The 18137-nt window shown below is 37.8% G+C and overlaps 1 protein-coding gene across 2 annotated transcripts in view; it reads right to left on the reverse strand.

The window, feature by feature from the left end:
• The window catches only part of ADCY8 (adenylate cyclase 8 (brain)), a 123462-nt gene that overhangs the window by 44931 nt on the left and 60394 nt on the right, over positions 1 to 18137 (reverse strand). For both annotated transcript variants that reach the window (XM_014965492.1, XM_014965491.1), the window contains exons 5-7: positions 15710 to 15837; positions 6192 to 6350; positions 1863 to 2133 (exon numbers count right to left, since the gene is read on the reverse strand). In XM_014965492.1, coding sequence (XP_014820978.1) covers positions 1863 to 2133; positions 6192 to 6350; positions 15710 to 15837 — 558 coding nt within the window. The remainder of the gene's footprint in view (positions 1 to 1862; positions 2134 to 6191; positions 6351 to 15709; positions 15838 to 18137) is intronic.

An 18137-nucleotide genomic window follows, 5' to 3' on the forward strand; every position in this document is an offset into this window, starting at 1 on the left:
TCTCAGCATTTGCTGCTGCCATTGACCTTTAGGTGACATAATTAATGTTATTAAATTCTTGCTCTGTCCGATGCTGACACACCTCTGGGAAAAGCTACTATGTCCTCATACAATTTAAATCTATCATCTGAATTTTGAGCTGAAATACATTATTTATGAGCAGTAATGGCTATTGTCTCAACTTTAAAATTGTAAATTACATACTAATTGAATCACACATAGAATAGCAGATTTTAAAAATCTAGCCTCCACCAAAAAGCTTATTGTGAATCTGTGTAATATAAAATTATAATTATTTCCAGCAGAACAACAGGTTCTTAAAAAAACAATGAGAAACTATGCTAAAAATGGATTATTTGTTGTCATATGACAAAAATTTGCTTTAAAACAACTGTTTGGTTATACCTATTTCAACAATTTTCATGGACTTTTTACTAGTTTATTCCATGGAAGTTGTTCATTAACAGAATAAAACCATTAGTCCTTTATTTCTTTCTTCCTATTTGTTAGTACCAAGGTCAGGTTTAGCTGAGAAAATGATCAATGAAATGATAGCCTCCTCTGCATAGATTTTTTGGACTATAGAAATTGAAATGTCTTAAAGGGAAAGAAGAAGAAACAGAGAGAGATCAGAAGATATTCACAGCAGCAGAAGATATGCACTCATACCTCTATTCCTAATGAAATGAGAGTATAGAGACAGGTCAACAAACTACAGTGAATACTAAAAGGCAGCGTACATGCAGATACACGGATGTACAGAACATATATAAAACAGGTGTTTTATATAACAGCAAACTATGCCATGCTCCAGTTCAGTTGGAAGAGACGAAGAGACCACCATGGGCTGACTAATTGTGAAGACTTATAATTTCCGAGCAGATTTGTAGGAAGCAGAAGACGATTGACAAAGCAAGACCTCCACACAATAATGCTTGAAGTTCAACAGACAGTGGAGACAAGTAGGACTAAGGATGTGCAGCAGAAGAAAGGATATATCATGTCATTACAGATCCCTCAGAAAAATGGAAGAAAACTCCAGTTGACCTTGTTTCATACTCATCAGTCTTTCAAATGAGGTGAAGAGAGTGGTGTCTGAGGGCATTTTAACCTTTCCATCTCTAACTCCTCTAAGCAAGTAGACTTTAAAAATGATTTTTATGACTCCACAAGAATTGCTGGTTCCCAGGGTGCTAGCAATTAGCCAAGCAATGCTTTTGGAAAAGATCAGATCAGGAGCAGTTTTTATTACCTCATATTTCTATTGAGCTACACATAACCTAAGTCTAACTTACCTGCTACTGAACATAAATTATGTCTTAAAAATCTAAGATTTTAATGGTTTTAATAAAAAATAAAAGAGAAAAAAAAAAAGTGAAGAATGAACAAACAGTTTTCACAAGGTATTTTTTTAAGGTAGATCTTTTTTCTTTCCCTTATATATCACAAGCTACACCATGCTTTTTCCTCTGGCAAAATGCCCACTCATTCATGCTTTTACTTTGATGGCAATGCAGTGAAGCTGTGCAATGAGATACACACTCTGACTAGAATGTCCCAGCTAGTTTAGTAACAATAGCTTTACTTTTAATTTACTTCTTTATGGACAAGTTCAATTAAAACTAAGCTGTGTAGCATTTAATTTTAGCTGGATAAACCCGAAAACCTCTGGTCCCCTGGCATTTCCCCAGTCTGCGTACATGATTTATTTCTGCCCTGAAACCATTTGTTTAATCCTCTGCTGTTACAGTACGTGTTAGAATAAAGGTTAAAGATGAATTCGTCTCCTCTGAGGCTTCCATTATTGAAATGCACTCAAGCATGCGTTCATATTTGATGACATTAAAGGAAGTTTGACTTACGTTCTGTTTTCCCACTATGTTATCAAATGGAAGTTCAGGGCTCCAGGATCCTTCAGTAAATGTTGCTCCACTGTTTCTCCTGTCGGAGGAGCTGACAGCCTCTTTCACAATATCTTCAGGCAAAGTCAACAGACTCTCCTCAGGTTGTTTAATTAAATAAGTCTCAATGTTATGCTTCCTCAAGAATTCATTACGTTCTTTGCCATGCCCTTCTTCAACTTTATAATCCCCATTCAGGCAGTCCAGAGTGGCTTTGGAGATGTGAATTCTCCTGCATAAATGAAATAAGCAGTAGCAAATACTGATTGTGTTCGAGTATACATAGATAAGAAGGAGTTCATTAACTCTGCATCATTTTTAAAATGATGGGTAAATAGAAGGTTTTCTGTTGTATATGAAAATTTCTATAAAGAAAATAAAATAGTGTATACAGCAAATATGAGCTTAATTTGGGAACAAAGACTGTCAAGGCATGTTCATATCAATAGGATCTCATGAATGCACAAAGTCCTCTTGCAGGAAAAACACTTTGAGTTTCACACCTGAAAGTTTTTCCCACAGTAATAGTTTAATGGGAAACCTTCCTGAGTAAAATACTATTCAGAGTGAATGAAAATTGGCACTTCAGGTAAATATGGTGAGAATAAACTATATGGTATGCATTACAGCAGTTTGTGTGAAAGCTCTTTAATTTCCTTCATTTTCCTGATGTCATTTAGACAGTTGAAATTAGTGGTCTGATTGCATCTGATGTGAATTAGGGAAATAGGGGAACTATATAAAAATGTGTGGGGTAATAATTTCTGGTAAGATTAAGTGATGAGTTCAAAATCTTTTGCAAAAGAAAAGTTGAATTTAAAAAATGACATACAAAAAGCTCAGATTTTGCAAAAGCATCATAAGTCTTTACATGTCTTACAACCAAAACTGGAGCTGCTTGGTGCTTGGGCTTAATCCTAATTATGGCTGCTTGGGAAGGACAGAAAGAAGTTCTACTTGAAAAAAAATAATAGAAGTAGGTTTTATTTCTGTTCTTAAGAATTCTTCAACTACTACATCAAGGGTAAATTGCAGACACCTCTAAAACATATTCGCATGGTTAGCTGTGCTATATTTTATCATGCAGCATCATAAATGCAATAAGAGAAGATGTTCATTAGGCACTTAGCTAACTCAAGCAAATAAATGTAGTCACTCCATTAAGGTACTTTAAAAGCAGCTCATTTTTCAAATTTGGATGTATGACACTTTGAAAGTCGGGCTTGTAGACAGATTCCTAAAATTCAGTCAGCTAAAATTCTTGATAATTTATTAATGACACATGTTTAGGCGTTTTTTGTAGGCACCATGAATTGCCTTGTCATTAATGAAGGAAATGGTCCCAGCACGGCCATTGGTAACTTTATTCTGGAAATTAAAGGATATCACTACAGAGCTAAATTGCATAAAATACCACTGGAGTAGAAAGGTTATAAGCATATATAAAGTGCTGGTTGTCTTTAAGTATTCTGAAGCACCCAGGGATTTCAGAATTTAGCACAAACTGGATCTATGTAGAGTATTAAATGCCAGTCTATAATTAAAAGTTCAAAAATTTGTATCTCAGTCCTTTTTTAATCTTAAGTCAATACAGGTTTTGTACATCATGCCATTATGGTGTCCACAGAGATTAATGCTATTTTGTAGTCAAATGTCAGTAAAATTGACAGTAAAAACCACTAAAAATGTCTCTCAAATATAAGCATCTTTTGTCCTGGACTTTAAACTCAGATCATTAGATGTCTCAAAAAGAGATTTTTCCTAGCTCTTAGAAAGTCAAGTAGACTAAATTGATTTAAGTTAAGTACTAATTAAAAAAAAAAAAAAAAAAAGAAAAAAAATGAAAAGGAAGAAAAAAAGAAGAAAGAAAAAGAAAATTATACATTAGTTACCAGGGTGACTATCTTTATGCTGAGTTTCCACTAATACAATTTGAGAAGACTGCATTATACAGTCCTGAAATATGGATTTTATAATGGAAATGATAACAGCTTTAACTAGAGTGTAGAGCTGGCTGTCTATGTAATACCCTTAAATGGATACAAATACTACTAATTTGTAGATTAAAAATATTTCACAAATGGTTTCACCTTTTGTACAGCTTAAACAAACTTTAAATCTGTAGTGAAAAGATATCTTTCTAATTTTACATTAATGAGTAAATTGGGAACCTGAGCATTGAAGTAAAAAGGTATAACCTGTCCTACTCTTGAAAACATATCAGGTCCAAAGTTTTAGATGACACCAGTCATTGATACATCCTGGAAAATTAATTATTAGCTAGGTTTTATGCCAATTCAATACCATAGATAATACCTAGATACACCAGGGAAAGACTATTAGAAGATGAGGTCCTGGCAGAAGAATGTCTCTGAAATAATATTGTAGGATCTTACATTGATTCCTTCTGGGGTTCTGTGGACATATTTTTTCCCTCTCAGAAACCCAGAAGTGGTTGCTTTTTCTCAGTGCTCCTGAGTGCCTGCTTCCACAACAGTTTAGCTACCTGCTTCACTTGGGGGCATTCTCTCCCCACATCACCCATGCTTAGGAGGTCTCAGGGTGATACAGAAGGGAGGCGGTGAAGAGCTGAGCCCCTGCTCTCCTGCCCCCAAACTGGGTGAAGGCATCCTCCCCCTCCTGGGAAGACGAGCTGCCTCCCTCCACTGTGTGCTCAGGTGGTCAACAAGAGCAAAGGGCTGGGGTTCATCTTTGCTCTTGTTGCCCACTGTGGGAGCAGGACTGTTCATAACCCCACAGCAGATTTTCAGCGCCGCTCTGGGAATGGGAATGATCTGGGAATTGTGGCAGGCAGGGGGATTTGAATGCTGGCAGCAGGGAGAAGTAAGGAGAGGCTGAAATGAACTTAACTGCTCTATTAAATCTGCTCTGCACACGAGGAAAGGCCGATGTAAATCACTGTTTTGAGGGACTTAGTGAATTGCTGTCACATACAGGCTTTGTTCTGTTGGCAAACTGATATACAGGGGTGGAAATCACTCCGCTCCAATAGACTGCACCACAGCCAGGCACTTTATCAGGAACAGCAAGGTGGAGCTTTCTCTGGGTTATTCATTAATAGCTGTACTACTTGCTTGCATTAACAGCAATAAATTAGACTTTTTGCAGGTGCGGATGATGAAACTTAGATGATTGATTTGCTCATGTTAACAAAGCAGCATGTGACCTTTCTTAGTCATCTGGGGTTATCATGTGGGATAAGCAGCAGGGAAAGATATATTTTTTTCTGCAGTTTTATATACTGGTGACATATGCACAGTACAGAAGTTATTTTCAGAGCACGCAATGTTTCATTTTCTGCTGATTGTAAGAATATGTATTAATATAAAGGTCTACTTTGGGGAATGGTGGAATGGGCCCACATTTACAAGTACAATATAAAGCAAATATCTTTCTAACTTCCTGGAAACATGACAGCTCTGAAAGATCCTGATTTGTGTATAGGGAGTACAGCACATAGCTCAGATTTGATGACTTAGAACCTCTCTCACTCAAGATGACAGCATCACTTAGACTTTTTCCACATAAAGATGTCCTCTGTTATTGCTCCTATGTTCCATGGCTAAAAAATTGTAGGGGATCTTTTGCTACATGGAAGGTGGAATAGAAAGTTGCTTCAAATTTAGGATTTGCAACTTTCAAACTACCATGAAATATAGACCATGTCAGGCAGAAATAGTATTCTGTCTTCCAGGTGAATCAGCCACCTCAGCCAAATTAAAACTAGGCAGCTCAATGGAAAACCATATATTTTCACATATAGACAGGCTGACATAAATGTCTCAAAACATCTACTAAAGCATTGAATTATTTAAAATACTTCCTAGGGAGCCTGCTATCCATAATGTCTTGTTATCAGTGTAACAACCTATGAACACATGATTCTTCCTACGCTTTATGTATTATGAAAGAAAATAAATTACAGCCTTGTGCCCCAGAACAGCATTTGAATGCAAAGGATGAGCGACGGGAAATTTGGGCTACCTCTGAGTATTGTATGGGCTGAATACAACCGCTGACCTTTTTCCGGAAATCATAGCTGGCAAAGAAAAAAGAAATATTTTTGCCTTTTCCAATGTCTCTGCAGGCTGGCCGTTTCAACCTTTTTTGACTATAGCCTTACAAATCCCTGCCAACTGCAAAATAGCAAAAAAAAAGGAAAAAAAAAAAAGGTTATAGTTGATAAAATAATGTAAGACATGTAATCTGTTGGCAAGGTTAACAGCGTTGGAAGAGTTTTTTGACTGTGGGAAATACATGTTGCCTTACCCAGGAATTCCACCTGACTCGAGTTTGTTTGCGATATCCACGTCCCATGACCAGACATCAAACTGCCACTTTCGCAGGCCCAGCACTCCACACAGAACCGATCCTGAATGTATCCCTATTCTCATGTCAATGTCGTGCTTCGTCCTTGACCTAACATATCTGTTATTTAAAACAAAAAAAGGAAAAAGAAAAGGAAAAAGAAAAAGCAGACTCATGAAAGTATATGCAACGGTTTTTCATATCCTTTATAAAAGGGTACAATGTAAAATACAATGACATAAAGAACCACTTAGTTTGTAGAATGAAGAGATAACTTTCTAGGTAGCAAAGTACAGGTAGTTATAAAATGACTCTAAAAGCCAGATTATCATTAAGTGTTTAATTGTATGCATGGTTCAGTGGCACATCTTATTATTCTAATCCGACAGAAAGAAAAAGATAGGGAGAGGAAAAGATATCTGAGTGAAGTATCTGGACTCATTGAATCCTTCATCTTGGAATCATAAAAGAGCATTCAACAACATTAAAAACCTGTTATCATCAAACCTGCATACACTTTTATATTTTATTGTGCTTTTTTGAATAATTTTCAATATTTCAAAAATGTTATTTTATTGATTGAAATGTTCTAGAGCTACTCTTTGTCCAAAGGTGAATTATTTTCAGTAGATTTGGCCAGGAAACCATTTGCTCTGTTATGATAATGATGTGCTTCTAAAATTAGTTTCTTCCATTTTGTGTGATGGCAAAGACCATTTCACCTCTTCCAAAGTGAACACACGTGGACGTATTTTTTAACAGTCTCGAAAAAGGGACTTTGTCCTAGCACTGCTTTCAATTAATATGTCTATTGATTATAAAGATAATTTTACCGTGTTAAAATAATATATGCTTTTCCTGATACAAGACAACACATATCTTTCATAGCCACAGGCACTTTAGTAGTGTGTCAGACATCAGACTGCCTCTTACAAATCAGTACTGAGATCCTCCAGCACATCACCGTGGGAAGCTCACAACCAAAATAATTGAGTTGTATCCATTGGGATGACAAAGAGACCACTTTTCCAGTTCTGCCCGTGTGACAACAATTATCTGCACCAGAAATACTATTAGAGCTAGTGTTCATTAATATTTGAATAGCATGCTCAGGGTAGGAAAAGCGCCACGTTGCTACTGTTGGTCTGCAAACAAAGCTGCTGTGTCTCTGTAAAGAGTCCCAGTCACTGAAGTCAATAGCAGCGCAGCAAGATCACACAACAGAGCAGGCAAAGAATAAACAGCTCTATTTCACAACTCTGAAGCTAACTACCGTTGCCTCAGATGCCTCAGTCATGACCTTGACAGAACCTCACTAGAGGAGAAAAGGGTAAATTGCTCACTGCATTCAATACTTGGCCTTTCATTGTTGCAATGGGCCATCAATTCAGCTTGTGGGCAAAAAAAAAAAAAATAAAGTTTCAAAATCGAGAGAAACTGGTTGCCTAAAAATGTGAGGAATTGAAAATAAGCAATACATCTTTATTTCTTTCCTTTGTATTCCAAAACTTTGGAGAAAAACATGCGTATGATATTTCAGTGCAGTTGTTTGCCTACTACAGAAGGACTGTTCATCGTATCAGAAAGCTAAGACATTTCTGATATCTAAAGGATACTTAAAATAAGTTAATCATAAAATAATAATAAGAAGCTTTGGGAAGGATTTTATCTGTGTTCTGATATTCTGAGTCTATAGTTTTCATCTACAAATGTTTTATTGGTTTGCAAGCAAGAGGTCTTGAAATATCAAAATTAAACAAACAAACAAACACCTGTCTCCAAAAGGTGGGACATGGAAACAACTCCTCCGCACTGAAGCAATATCTTAAATGTTGTAAGAACAGCTAAGAGAAGCGAGGGCACTGTAATTTGTAATGTGTTTTGAAGAATTTTTATAGATATGCTACAAAAAAATCTAAACTAACACTCATAACTGTCAGAGGAATTATCACACAATTCCCCACATAATCATTTCCGCAATCTGCCTTTTTCTTTTGTTCAAACTAAGATAATTCTTTCTCATTTTATGTCTGTTTTCCTTATCTTGAAATAAAAAGCTATTTGGATCCAGAGGACTAATTGAGCAAAGAGTATTTTCATTGAAAAAGGCACACAAAAAGAGGATTTTAAGCTTAATAGAATGGTCTAATAGCATATATTTATGTAATGTCTCTCTCTCCATATCTATACACAGGCTATTAGACCAATTTATATTTTAAGCACTGTAGTATTTCATTGCTAATAATACTAGTATTTAACATTGGACAAATACTAGAATTTGGGCAATCATCAGTGGTATGAATTTCAGCAAGCCCAGATGCAGGATTCTGCACCTGGGACAGAGTAGCACCAGGCACAAGTACAGATGGGGAGAGGAATGGCTGGAGAGCAGCCCTGCAGAAAGGGAACTGGAGATGTTGGTCTACAGCAGGCTCCATGAGAGCCAGCAGTGAGACCTGGCAGCCCAGAGGGCAAACCCCATCCTGGGGTGCATCAGACACAGCATCACCAGCCAGTCAAAAGGGGATTATCCCACTGTATTCAGTGTTGGTGTGGCCTCACCTGGAGCACTGTGTGCAGTTCTGGGCCTCACCATTTAAAAAGGATGTGAGGGTCCTTGAATGCATCCAGACGAGGGCAACAAAGTTGGTGAAAGGGCCAGAAAGAATGTCCTGTGAGGAGCAGCTAAGGACTTTGAATTTGTCTGTTTTGGAGAAGAGGATGCTGAGAGGTGACCTCACTGCTCTCTGCAGCTTTCTGAGGAGGAGAAGTGGATAAGGAGGGTCTGATCTCTTCACATAGCTATGCTGTCCACCCTGCCTCCTGCATGACACCACAGACCCTAATCAAGGTCCTATCCCCTTTGCCTCACCTGCTGCCTTTCATGGCCTCCCAGCAACTTATTCCTGTGTGCTGCTCAGGTGATATTTGATCTCAGCTCTTTATCTACAATCATTGTGGATTTGGTTACCTGCCTGCATCCTTCGACTGAAGGCTGTTCTGTTTTTCTGTCTGCTGTGGTGCTGGTGCACCTGCAGGGCCCCCATCTTCACATCCTCCTCTTACTCGCCCTTCACAGCAATGTGCTCTTATGTTGATAGGTAGGGAACTAATTGCATGAGGGGGCCTGATTGAATCGAGCCACGGGCAGCCTGAGATATATTTAAACAGACCCTGTGCAGAACATGAATCAAAGCAGAACAGCGATCTGGTCTTGCTCCCATTGCTTTATTATTTGCAACACAAGACAGAGCGGAGCGATTGAGAACCTGTTTGTGGAGACGTCAGTTTTCACTAATATTTTGTTGTAAGGGTTTGAACTGAATAAAGAATAATAAATGGTTGTAGTTTAAAAGTGAGGTGATTGATTAGTGTGTAAAAAGCCATGGAATGACTCTTTTTCTTTAAAATTTAGAGTGATGTGGGGTGAAACTGATTTCTGAATTATGTAGATAGAGAAGGAGACATCATCATGGTCAAATCAATAACCCTAATAGCCACACTACCACATAATTTAAGAGGTCTTGTTTATTTTGTGCTATAGGAAAAAAGCAATTTAAAAACTTTGAAACATGAACACTGGATCATCTTCATCACTATGGGTAGTCCTCCTCTAATCAGAAAAAAACTTCTCATAAATAATAGCATGTACGAGATACTAAAAAAAATGAAGAGTGTTCATTTTGCATAAGTTCAGGTGTCCCACATCTTTTAGTTCTGCTTCTTAAATCTATTAATCTATCAATGAAGCTTCTAATTAAAAAAATGTATTTCCTTCAGCTGTTTCACAGATTCTCTGAAAATACTTTGACAAAATGGGTGCATGAAGCTGCATTATTGATGACCTAGAAAGCAGCCCTGTTTACCTCACAAGCTGCCTGATATCTTATCCGGGATGAGGCACCCATGACTGACGCTATTCATGCTGTATCTCATTTCATTCAAGTCAATGATAAAAATTTCATTGGTTTTAATTGGATCTTGGTGTTTCCTTCTGGCCATCATTCTTTGATGGGTATTTGATTTTTATGCTGCTCATCAAAGGCTTTCCTATTTGCATGCAGAAAGTGAGCCAAAAGTCAGAAATCTGCCTTTCAACCTGCTCCGTAGCTGTCAAAAATTTGAATGCCCTGGAATTTACACCTTGCAGGTTCAGACAGTGACACACTGGTTATATCTGTGCCGGCCAGTTTCACTGTGCAGGGTTCTGCCTATGCTTTGAGATACTTAAAACAGCCCCAGAATCTTATCTTTTCCTGGCCAACTAGATCTTTCTCAACCTCTTCCCAGATTCAGGAGTTCATATGTGTCAAAGACCATTTCAGTAGGTAGCTTGGATGTAACTGGCTGGTTTTGGAGGCAAAAAGAGTTGAGAATAATGTAGTTGGCTAGTCTGTGCCACTTTTTCTTGGTGACAGCTGGCATTCCCTGCGGCTGTTAAATTTACCCATCAAGACATAGCCACTGTCATCCTCTTGCAGAAGTAACATGAGTGTCTGTGTGTTCTGTTTGAAGTAAATAAGGGTCATAGCTGACCCTGTTTTGAGCAGAAGGTTGAACTAGTGATGTCCTGATGCCCCCTCCAACGTGAACTGTCCTATGTTCCTAAGACATAGAAAAATTTTAGGTTGGACTCAACAGATTTGTGGAATTTTCCTAAATGAACTCAAATGTTCTTTGGTGCAGACGTGAGGATAGTAGGTGAACTGAGGTAAGTGCTCTTCTTGGTGTGATTCTGGGAACTGTGTCATGCTTGCGAATGAGCCATCCATTATTTTTAAAAATCGAAGTAACAGGGTGCACTAAACTACTGAACATTTCGAAGAATAGAGCTAAGGTACTATGACTCATAGGATATAACACTTTGTAGATGGACTTTACACAGCATTGAATTTACAATTTAAGGCTGATATTATCCCAAGAAGCCAGTTTAAAATAGCTCCAGGGTGAGTTTACCTTGGAATTGGATCTGGATTCCAGTGTCAGCAGAAACTATTATCTGGAGAAGTTTCATGTTGTCAGACTTATCATTAATAAAACTGGCTTGCTCTGAATTCAGACGGATACTATAGCAACATGGACAGACTTAAACCACTGCTGTGTTCCTGTTTCTTATGTCTGTCTGCTCTGAGAGGCAGGAAACTAATATAGCACAAGGGACTACAAACAATCTTATCAAAAGTCTGCTTTTTCATTTGAAAGCTATGTTATAAAAAGCTATATAAATATATACACTTCTATGCCATCTTGCCAATATAGCTTTGATACTATTTGGTGGCAAATTCAAAGAAAAAGAGTTCTCAGAGGTACACGAACCTATTAATCTCTACCCAGTTCAATTCTTATGGTCACCCAACAGCAAAACCAGGGAAAGATATACCGTCCTGACTCTCTCTGTTCATTCAGAGTCAGTGGCTGAAATGGACACGTGGAGGTGACGATGTGATCAAGTCCCAGCATGAAACCGATTCACTCCGTGGCCTGTGTGAAAAGCACTGATGGAGCTTCTGGGTGTCTTGCAAAGCTCCTTTCCACCACTATAGGGAAAATTGGGCAAGCAAAAGGTTTTGGGTTTGTGAAGCGTTATTCTGTCTTCTGTGTCTCAGGGCTCGTTACAACATAGGCTGAACCTTGTACATTATACAAGAAATAATCTGTGGAAGGAATCCAGGACCGGATAAATTGCATTATTATGTAACTGTATAATTAAATAATGATTTATTAATTGTAGAATATGGAAGTAATTCCTGGCTGTTTCACTGCCTATGTAACTTCTTTAATAAGCATTGATCACTTCATGATTCTTTTTCCAATACCTGACAGATGACATTAAAAGCAGTTTTTCCTGAGAAAGGCAGAAAACCTGCCAGGTCAGTCACTGAGATCGTCTAACATAATTTTGGTGGTTTGGTTTTCTTTTTATTTTTTTTACTTTTTGTTTGGCTGTTGTTTTTTTTTTCCTCTCCCATGAATGATGTTAATGTTAGTAGGTAATTACAGTCTTTTAATGAACTCAAGCTGTTATCTAATTTCTGGAGTTTAGCTTATGTTGTATGCTTGGACTATTTTTTCTGTCACAATAGTTACTCCTTCAGCTGGTATTTCAGTGGGAAATAATCCAAGAGACAAAATCACTCGGAACTCCTTGACTTACCAAACAAATGGGTTTGTTTGAATTTCTACCTTTATATGGATTGTTGTGGGTTTTCCATCATTACATCACGTAAGTGAGTCCTTGAGGAGATGGGCCTCCCACAGTCTCCCTCCCCCCTCTCTTACTGGTCACGGTGATTTTAGGAATAAGGACATTTTGGAAGGTGGTGGTGAAAGAAGCAGCTTTTAACCTCTGGAGGCAGCCCCTGCCACTTAAGCTGCCACCGTGTCCCAAGTTGAAGAGCAGAAGGGTCAGCTCCATTGTCCACCCTGATACCCTGTGATACACGGGCTGGTACATTCTACCTGCTTGTTTGTTTGTATTCTAGTAACATGTGCCTGATGGAAGTACTTACTCTGGTAAGAAATTCAGTTTTGCTTTGAAAACACTGAGGGACAGAAAAGCTATCGTTTCTCTTAGTAATACCATCCCCCATTTTTAAATCTAGTGTTTTCTACCCATAAAATGTTTTATGTGCTTCTACCAAATAACTTCTCAGCCTTTTTTTCACTCAGCTAAACATATCAAGCTTCTCAATTCTCTTACTTTAAAGGCACTTCAGCTTCACAAATAATTTTTGTGACTTTTCCCTGTACCCTCATAAAAAAGTTTAACAAGCTTTTTAAAATGAGGCCACCACACTAAGATTCATTATTTTCATCTCAGTCTTGACATTGACAGTCTATGTTGATATAATTTCCACTTTGGAAGTACTCTCTCCTCTTCTTTAAGATTATTTCCTTCACTTCTCTTCACAGTCCTTCCTTCGCTTCCACTTCCTTTCATGTTTCCGCTCCTTTCTCCTTGAACTCCCTTTCCCTCGGAACTTTCTTCACTATTTATGTAGCTATTCCTTTCCTCGCAGCACAACCCAAAGAATTGAAGACCCCAATGAACAAGCATGCTAATCTCTGCCTGAGGCATAATGTGGTATTCAGAAATTATTTAAATTCAGAATTACTTTTATGTTTTGTTCTATATCTTTCTCTTCTCTATTCTAATATATTTGAGGAAATGATTATCTCACCAAATCTAACCTCATTTTATTGTTATGTTTTAAGCTCATGTTCCATATTTCACTGTCAGCAAACAGATACCCCCATCTTGAATTTTATCGCATCTCCCATCCATAATCCCATCCATCTGGCACTCCAGCACAGCTTTGGAGTTTAACTAACACACAATGAATACACTGATGACTGCTATCTTCTCATAAATCTTTCCCCCCTCATACAGATATAAAGATAAAGATAAGATGGCAGCTCTTTTTTGTAGGTAAGAGCAATTGCGTATTTAGTTCTCCTGACTGTTATCTCTGACACCCATTTAGCTTGGGTGATAACTGTTCAAATGAAACATTATCATCTGATGACTAGACATTCCACTAGTAACTCATTTCTATCAACTGTCAGTACAGACAGGCATTAATACAATAAAATTAAATACAGGAAGAATTACATTAGATGTGAAAAGATATGAGAACCGGCTGAATAAATGAACCCTCATGAAGAGTTTCTTCTTTTCATTTTAATTTGCATTTCCAGCTGCAGCTAAAGACAGGAGGTTGGGTTTTGCAAGGCAGACAGAGTTAGGATTCTTGCTCATGCACAAGTGTGATGGGGCAAAGCTTCCTTGCTTTTGGGTAAATATCAGAATTCATGGAGCCTTCTTTTTAGATATGATCAAGTTCTCCAGTGATCAATATAATAGAAATTCAGTTTTCTAAATAAGGGTTTTTTTTTATTTATTTTAACTTTGAGAGATATTTACTAATTTAATTTCTAATTAGTAGACTAGTTAATTCCAAATTTTCTCAGAAATGCATACTGAAGTATTTGTAATATCCCATGGAAGCACTGGTCCTCCCTGTGAACTATATGAGCACACATTAAGGCTCCTCTACTCTGAACAGAAAAGCCTGGGGAAAAAAATGATGCTCGTTGAATGGGCTAGAAATTCAGATATTGAGATTATCAAATACATTGGAGGTAGTATGACCTGAATTAGCCTGGGATGACTGAAGTCATCTACTAGATTACTGTTTTTGAGACCCATTTCATAAAAGGGCATTAGGGTGTTAGAGGCTTCCATACATGTAAAGAGATTCAGAGAAATTTACTGCCTTAGAAGAAATATGACTTACAATAGGTTTGCTGCAGATGGTGTTACCAAGCAAATGCAAATGACTTCATGTGTGTTTCCAAGAATTTTTTACAATGTTTTTTTAATCTGTGTATGTTCTCTAATTCGTGTTTCACTTTCACTGTGGGGATTCCAGAAGCAAAATATTGATTACTTTGTGCAACATTTAGCCTGTGATAATTGAATCCAATCTTCTTAGAGATCATTGTTGCTAATCATTATTCAGTTACATTCTCCATTAATTAATTTTTGTCAAATTCTTTCTCTGTTAAGATCTCAGTAATGTAGCTGCAATATGCATTAACTGTCTGATGTACGTAATGACACACAGATTAAAGGAGGAAAGCAGTCAGGAAAAGAAGCAGACAAAAAGATTGGACAGCAAAACATCCATGGGAAGAAGAGATTACTCAGACAAGGCAATACTGTTTTAGGGAAGACAGCACCAGAAGGAGGATTTGGAAAATGGGAACTCGGCAACATTCATATAGAGGATAAAAAAAGATGGAGAAAACCTCTCTTGGTGCATTAAATGTTGGCCACTGTCACAGTAATTCATTGGACAAGCTCTATACGTGGACTGCTGAAACATTGTTATTATTAATCTTGATTGCATCAAAATACAGTAATTATCAACAAGACAACTATATTTACATGATGGGAACACATCGCTTAATTAAAAGACTTCCAGCCCTTGTGGATTTAAACACCCACCTGATTTAACAAGTAAAATTTGCTCATCTGGCAAATCTTAGTGCTTATGAGTTTGTCTCTGAGCTAGTTTCCAAGCTAAAGTATTGCTGCGGCTGCATATATAGGGTTTATATTGTTGCTTTATTTTATTAAAGAGATTATTGGAAGTAATTCAGTCTCCTCCTCATAAACCTCCTCTTAAAAATGACAAGAGTACAAAGTGAGAACAGTTAAGATCTGTCAAACCTACCACTCACAATGCACTCACAGCCACCGTGTTACACGCCCTGAAAAAGCACAGGTTAATAAAATGCATTTAGTACCTCTTCCCATGCATTACGTGGATCCAAAAAGTCCTCAGATAATTCTACGGTCTCTGAACCACCACAGAAATTACTTGTCCACTAATGGCATTCTCAGACATGAATTTCAGGACACTGTCAGAAACAATGAAACAAGAAGAAGAAGAAGGGAAAACAAATAGCTTTACCTGATAGTTTTGATCATGCTGAGCCCCATTTCAACACAGCAGTGTGCATGGTCCTGGCGAGGTTCTGGGAGTCCCGACACGCAGTAGTAACAGTCCCCCAGGATCTTTATTCTGAGACAGTGGTGTTCCTATATGAAAATGTATCAAAGAGAGAGAAAAGATTTGCAATTACGTTTTCATAATTTTAAGATGAATGTGAAAGTGGTTGAAAAAAATACTGAAAAAAACCAATTAAAAGCTTGTTGCTGGATGCGTCCTAATTATAATTAGTATAATCTTTATTTATTTCACTTTTGAAATAAAGTACCTTTACATTTTCAGTAAAAAAGCTTATAGAGATTTTTGTGCTATGCTAGTCAGAGATGTCCTTGCTGATGGTGAGAAAGGTTTCATCAGAGCCAGTCTGGAAGGCTGGAAGGCCAAGGATTCCAAAACGCCAGCTGAGATAATGAATAACCTATTTTAGACTATATTCCTCCCGGGCATCCTTTCTGCCCCCTTTTTACAGTGGAAATAAGTGAAGGACCTCTTTCCTCCCACTGATAATCCCTTCTCACCTAAAGTTTCTGCTGTCACCCTCAAGCATTCCCAACAGCTATAGGAGCTCATAAAGTATCTGCTGCCAAGGATATCAGAGAAGGTGTCTTTCATTAGTCTTGTTCTGTGGGGAAATTATGTTTATTTGGCATCCAGCCAGAGACATCCTTTACCCTAGGAGCAAACACTGAATTTAATTCTTAGATACATTTTAACAGTATCCTTATAGACTGAAACAGCATGCTACTGTGCAATTGGATCATTATTTTAGAAGATTTTTTTCTAGTGAGCAGAACTACCCTAAATTTTTGCAGTTCCCAGGCAAACCAAACAAAAACAAATGAGCCCAAGATCAGCTGCAAACTTGCCAAATGTCTTCTGCTGGCTTGGCACTCACAGGAGACAATCAATGCACAGGACCAGAGACTATAATAATTTGAGGACAGAGCTACAAGTATCTAGGGGCAGAAGGTGTGACAAGTTGAGTCAGGAAAGTATTTTTATGATGGAGAATCATTGAAATAATAAGTGCAGCATTAGCACTCAATCAGTAAAGGCTCCAGTCACAGAACATTGAACTGAAGACCAGTCATTACTGAGGAGCAGGATAATGACTTGTAAAACCAGTTTGTCAGATGACAGAAAAATTTGGCCTATGGTATTTATTTCAGCTTTTCTCTTCTCTTTCTCTCTGTGAACCTGTGGAGGAGGCTGCACTAATCAAAGGATCTGGGATATACTAAACCCCCCTGGGGAAGAGAGAACGTAGGAGCAAATGTGAATTCTGACAGTGCCTCAGGAATTGAGCACTGGCCAAATGAATGGGACTCCAGGTTATTATTTGAGATTTTGCCTATGAAGAAAGAAGCTTTGTAGTCAGCCTCTGACAAGTCCTTACAAATCCCAGAGTGGCAAAGGGAACCTACACACTTGTACCCAAAGCTTTTGCAGAAGTCAGCTGAAGCTTTAAGCATGCCAGCAAGGGTAAAAGCTGCCCTGGGCACAGAGCCAAAGTAAGCTGATTCGCCCTGAAATCTCCTTAAACCATCAGTCGGAGCTGACTGTGTTTGAAGCTTTGGCTTAGTCTCCAGCTAATACCATTGCTGGCTCTCAGAGTGCAATGCCAAACTGCCCAAGTTTCACAAGGAAATTCAAGACTAAATTCAGGTTTCTGAAAGTATGTAACTCTCCTCTTTCCCTGTCCCCTTCTCTTCAAACCCTCTACAGACACAGACATTGGGTATTTCTTATGGTTGCAACTGAAATTGTACATTCTTAAATCCACCAAAACATTCATTTTTTACACATTTCCTCCCAATGGAAAGAATTAGAGATTTGATTTTACTGCAATTTGCACCTGATTATTGTTCTATAGAGTGAAACTAGGAACACTAAAGTTCATCAAGTAGCAAGGACTCAGTGTCATAAATTAGTGCATGTTAAACTGTTAGTGGGTTTCCTTAAGCTTCTTTCTGTCTTCTCTGGTTAGACAAAATTCAAACAGGTAAAGATACTATAAGACACAAATTCTCAAATACTTTGGCTTTTCGGTTCATATTCTAATTGCCATTTACTTTTACACCTGCGAAGTAAAAGGAGCATTTACAACATCATATTGGTTTGACAGAGGTGGAGTAAAGCAAAAGGCAACATTTTAAGTCCATTAGGACCCACTACAAATACATTACAGCTGATAGCCAAACAGTATAATATTGGAAAAAGGGAAAGCTAGTCAATTTCCAGCAAAGAAAGAAAGACAAATCTCAAGTAGTATCATATTTTAGTATTGTAATTACATTTTTACATGCAACATTTATTATGCAGTCGTGCACCTGTAGTACCTGCCTATCTGATGATGCTGAAATCCCCTATTAAGTGAGCATCTAATTCA

Source organism: Calidris pugnax, unplaced genomic scaffold (assembly GCF_001431845.1).
Source record: "Calidris pugnax isolate Ruff unplaced genomic scaffold, ASM143184v1 scaffold41, whole genome shotgun sequence".
In the NCBI taxonomy this organism is placed as follows: domain Eukaryota; kingdom Metazoa; phylum Chordata; class Aves; order Charadriiformes; family Scolopacidae; genus Calidris; species Calidris pugnax.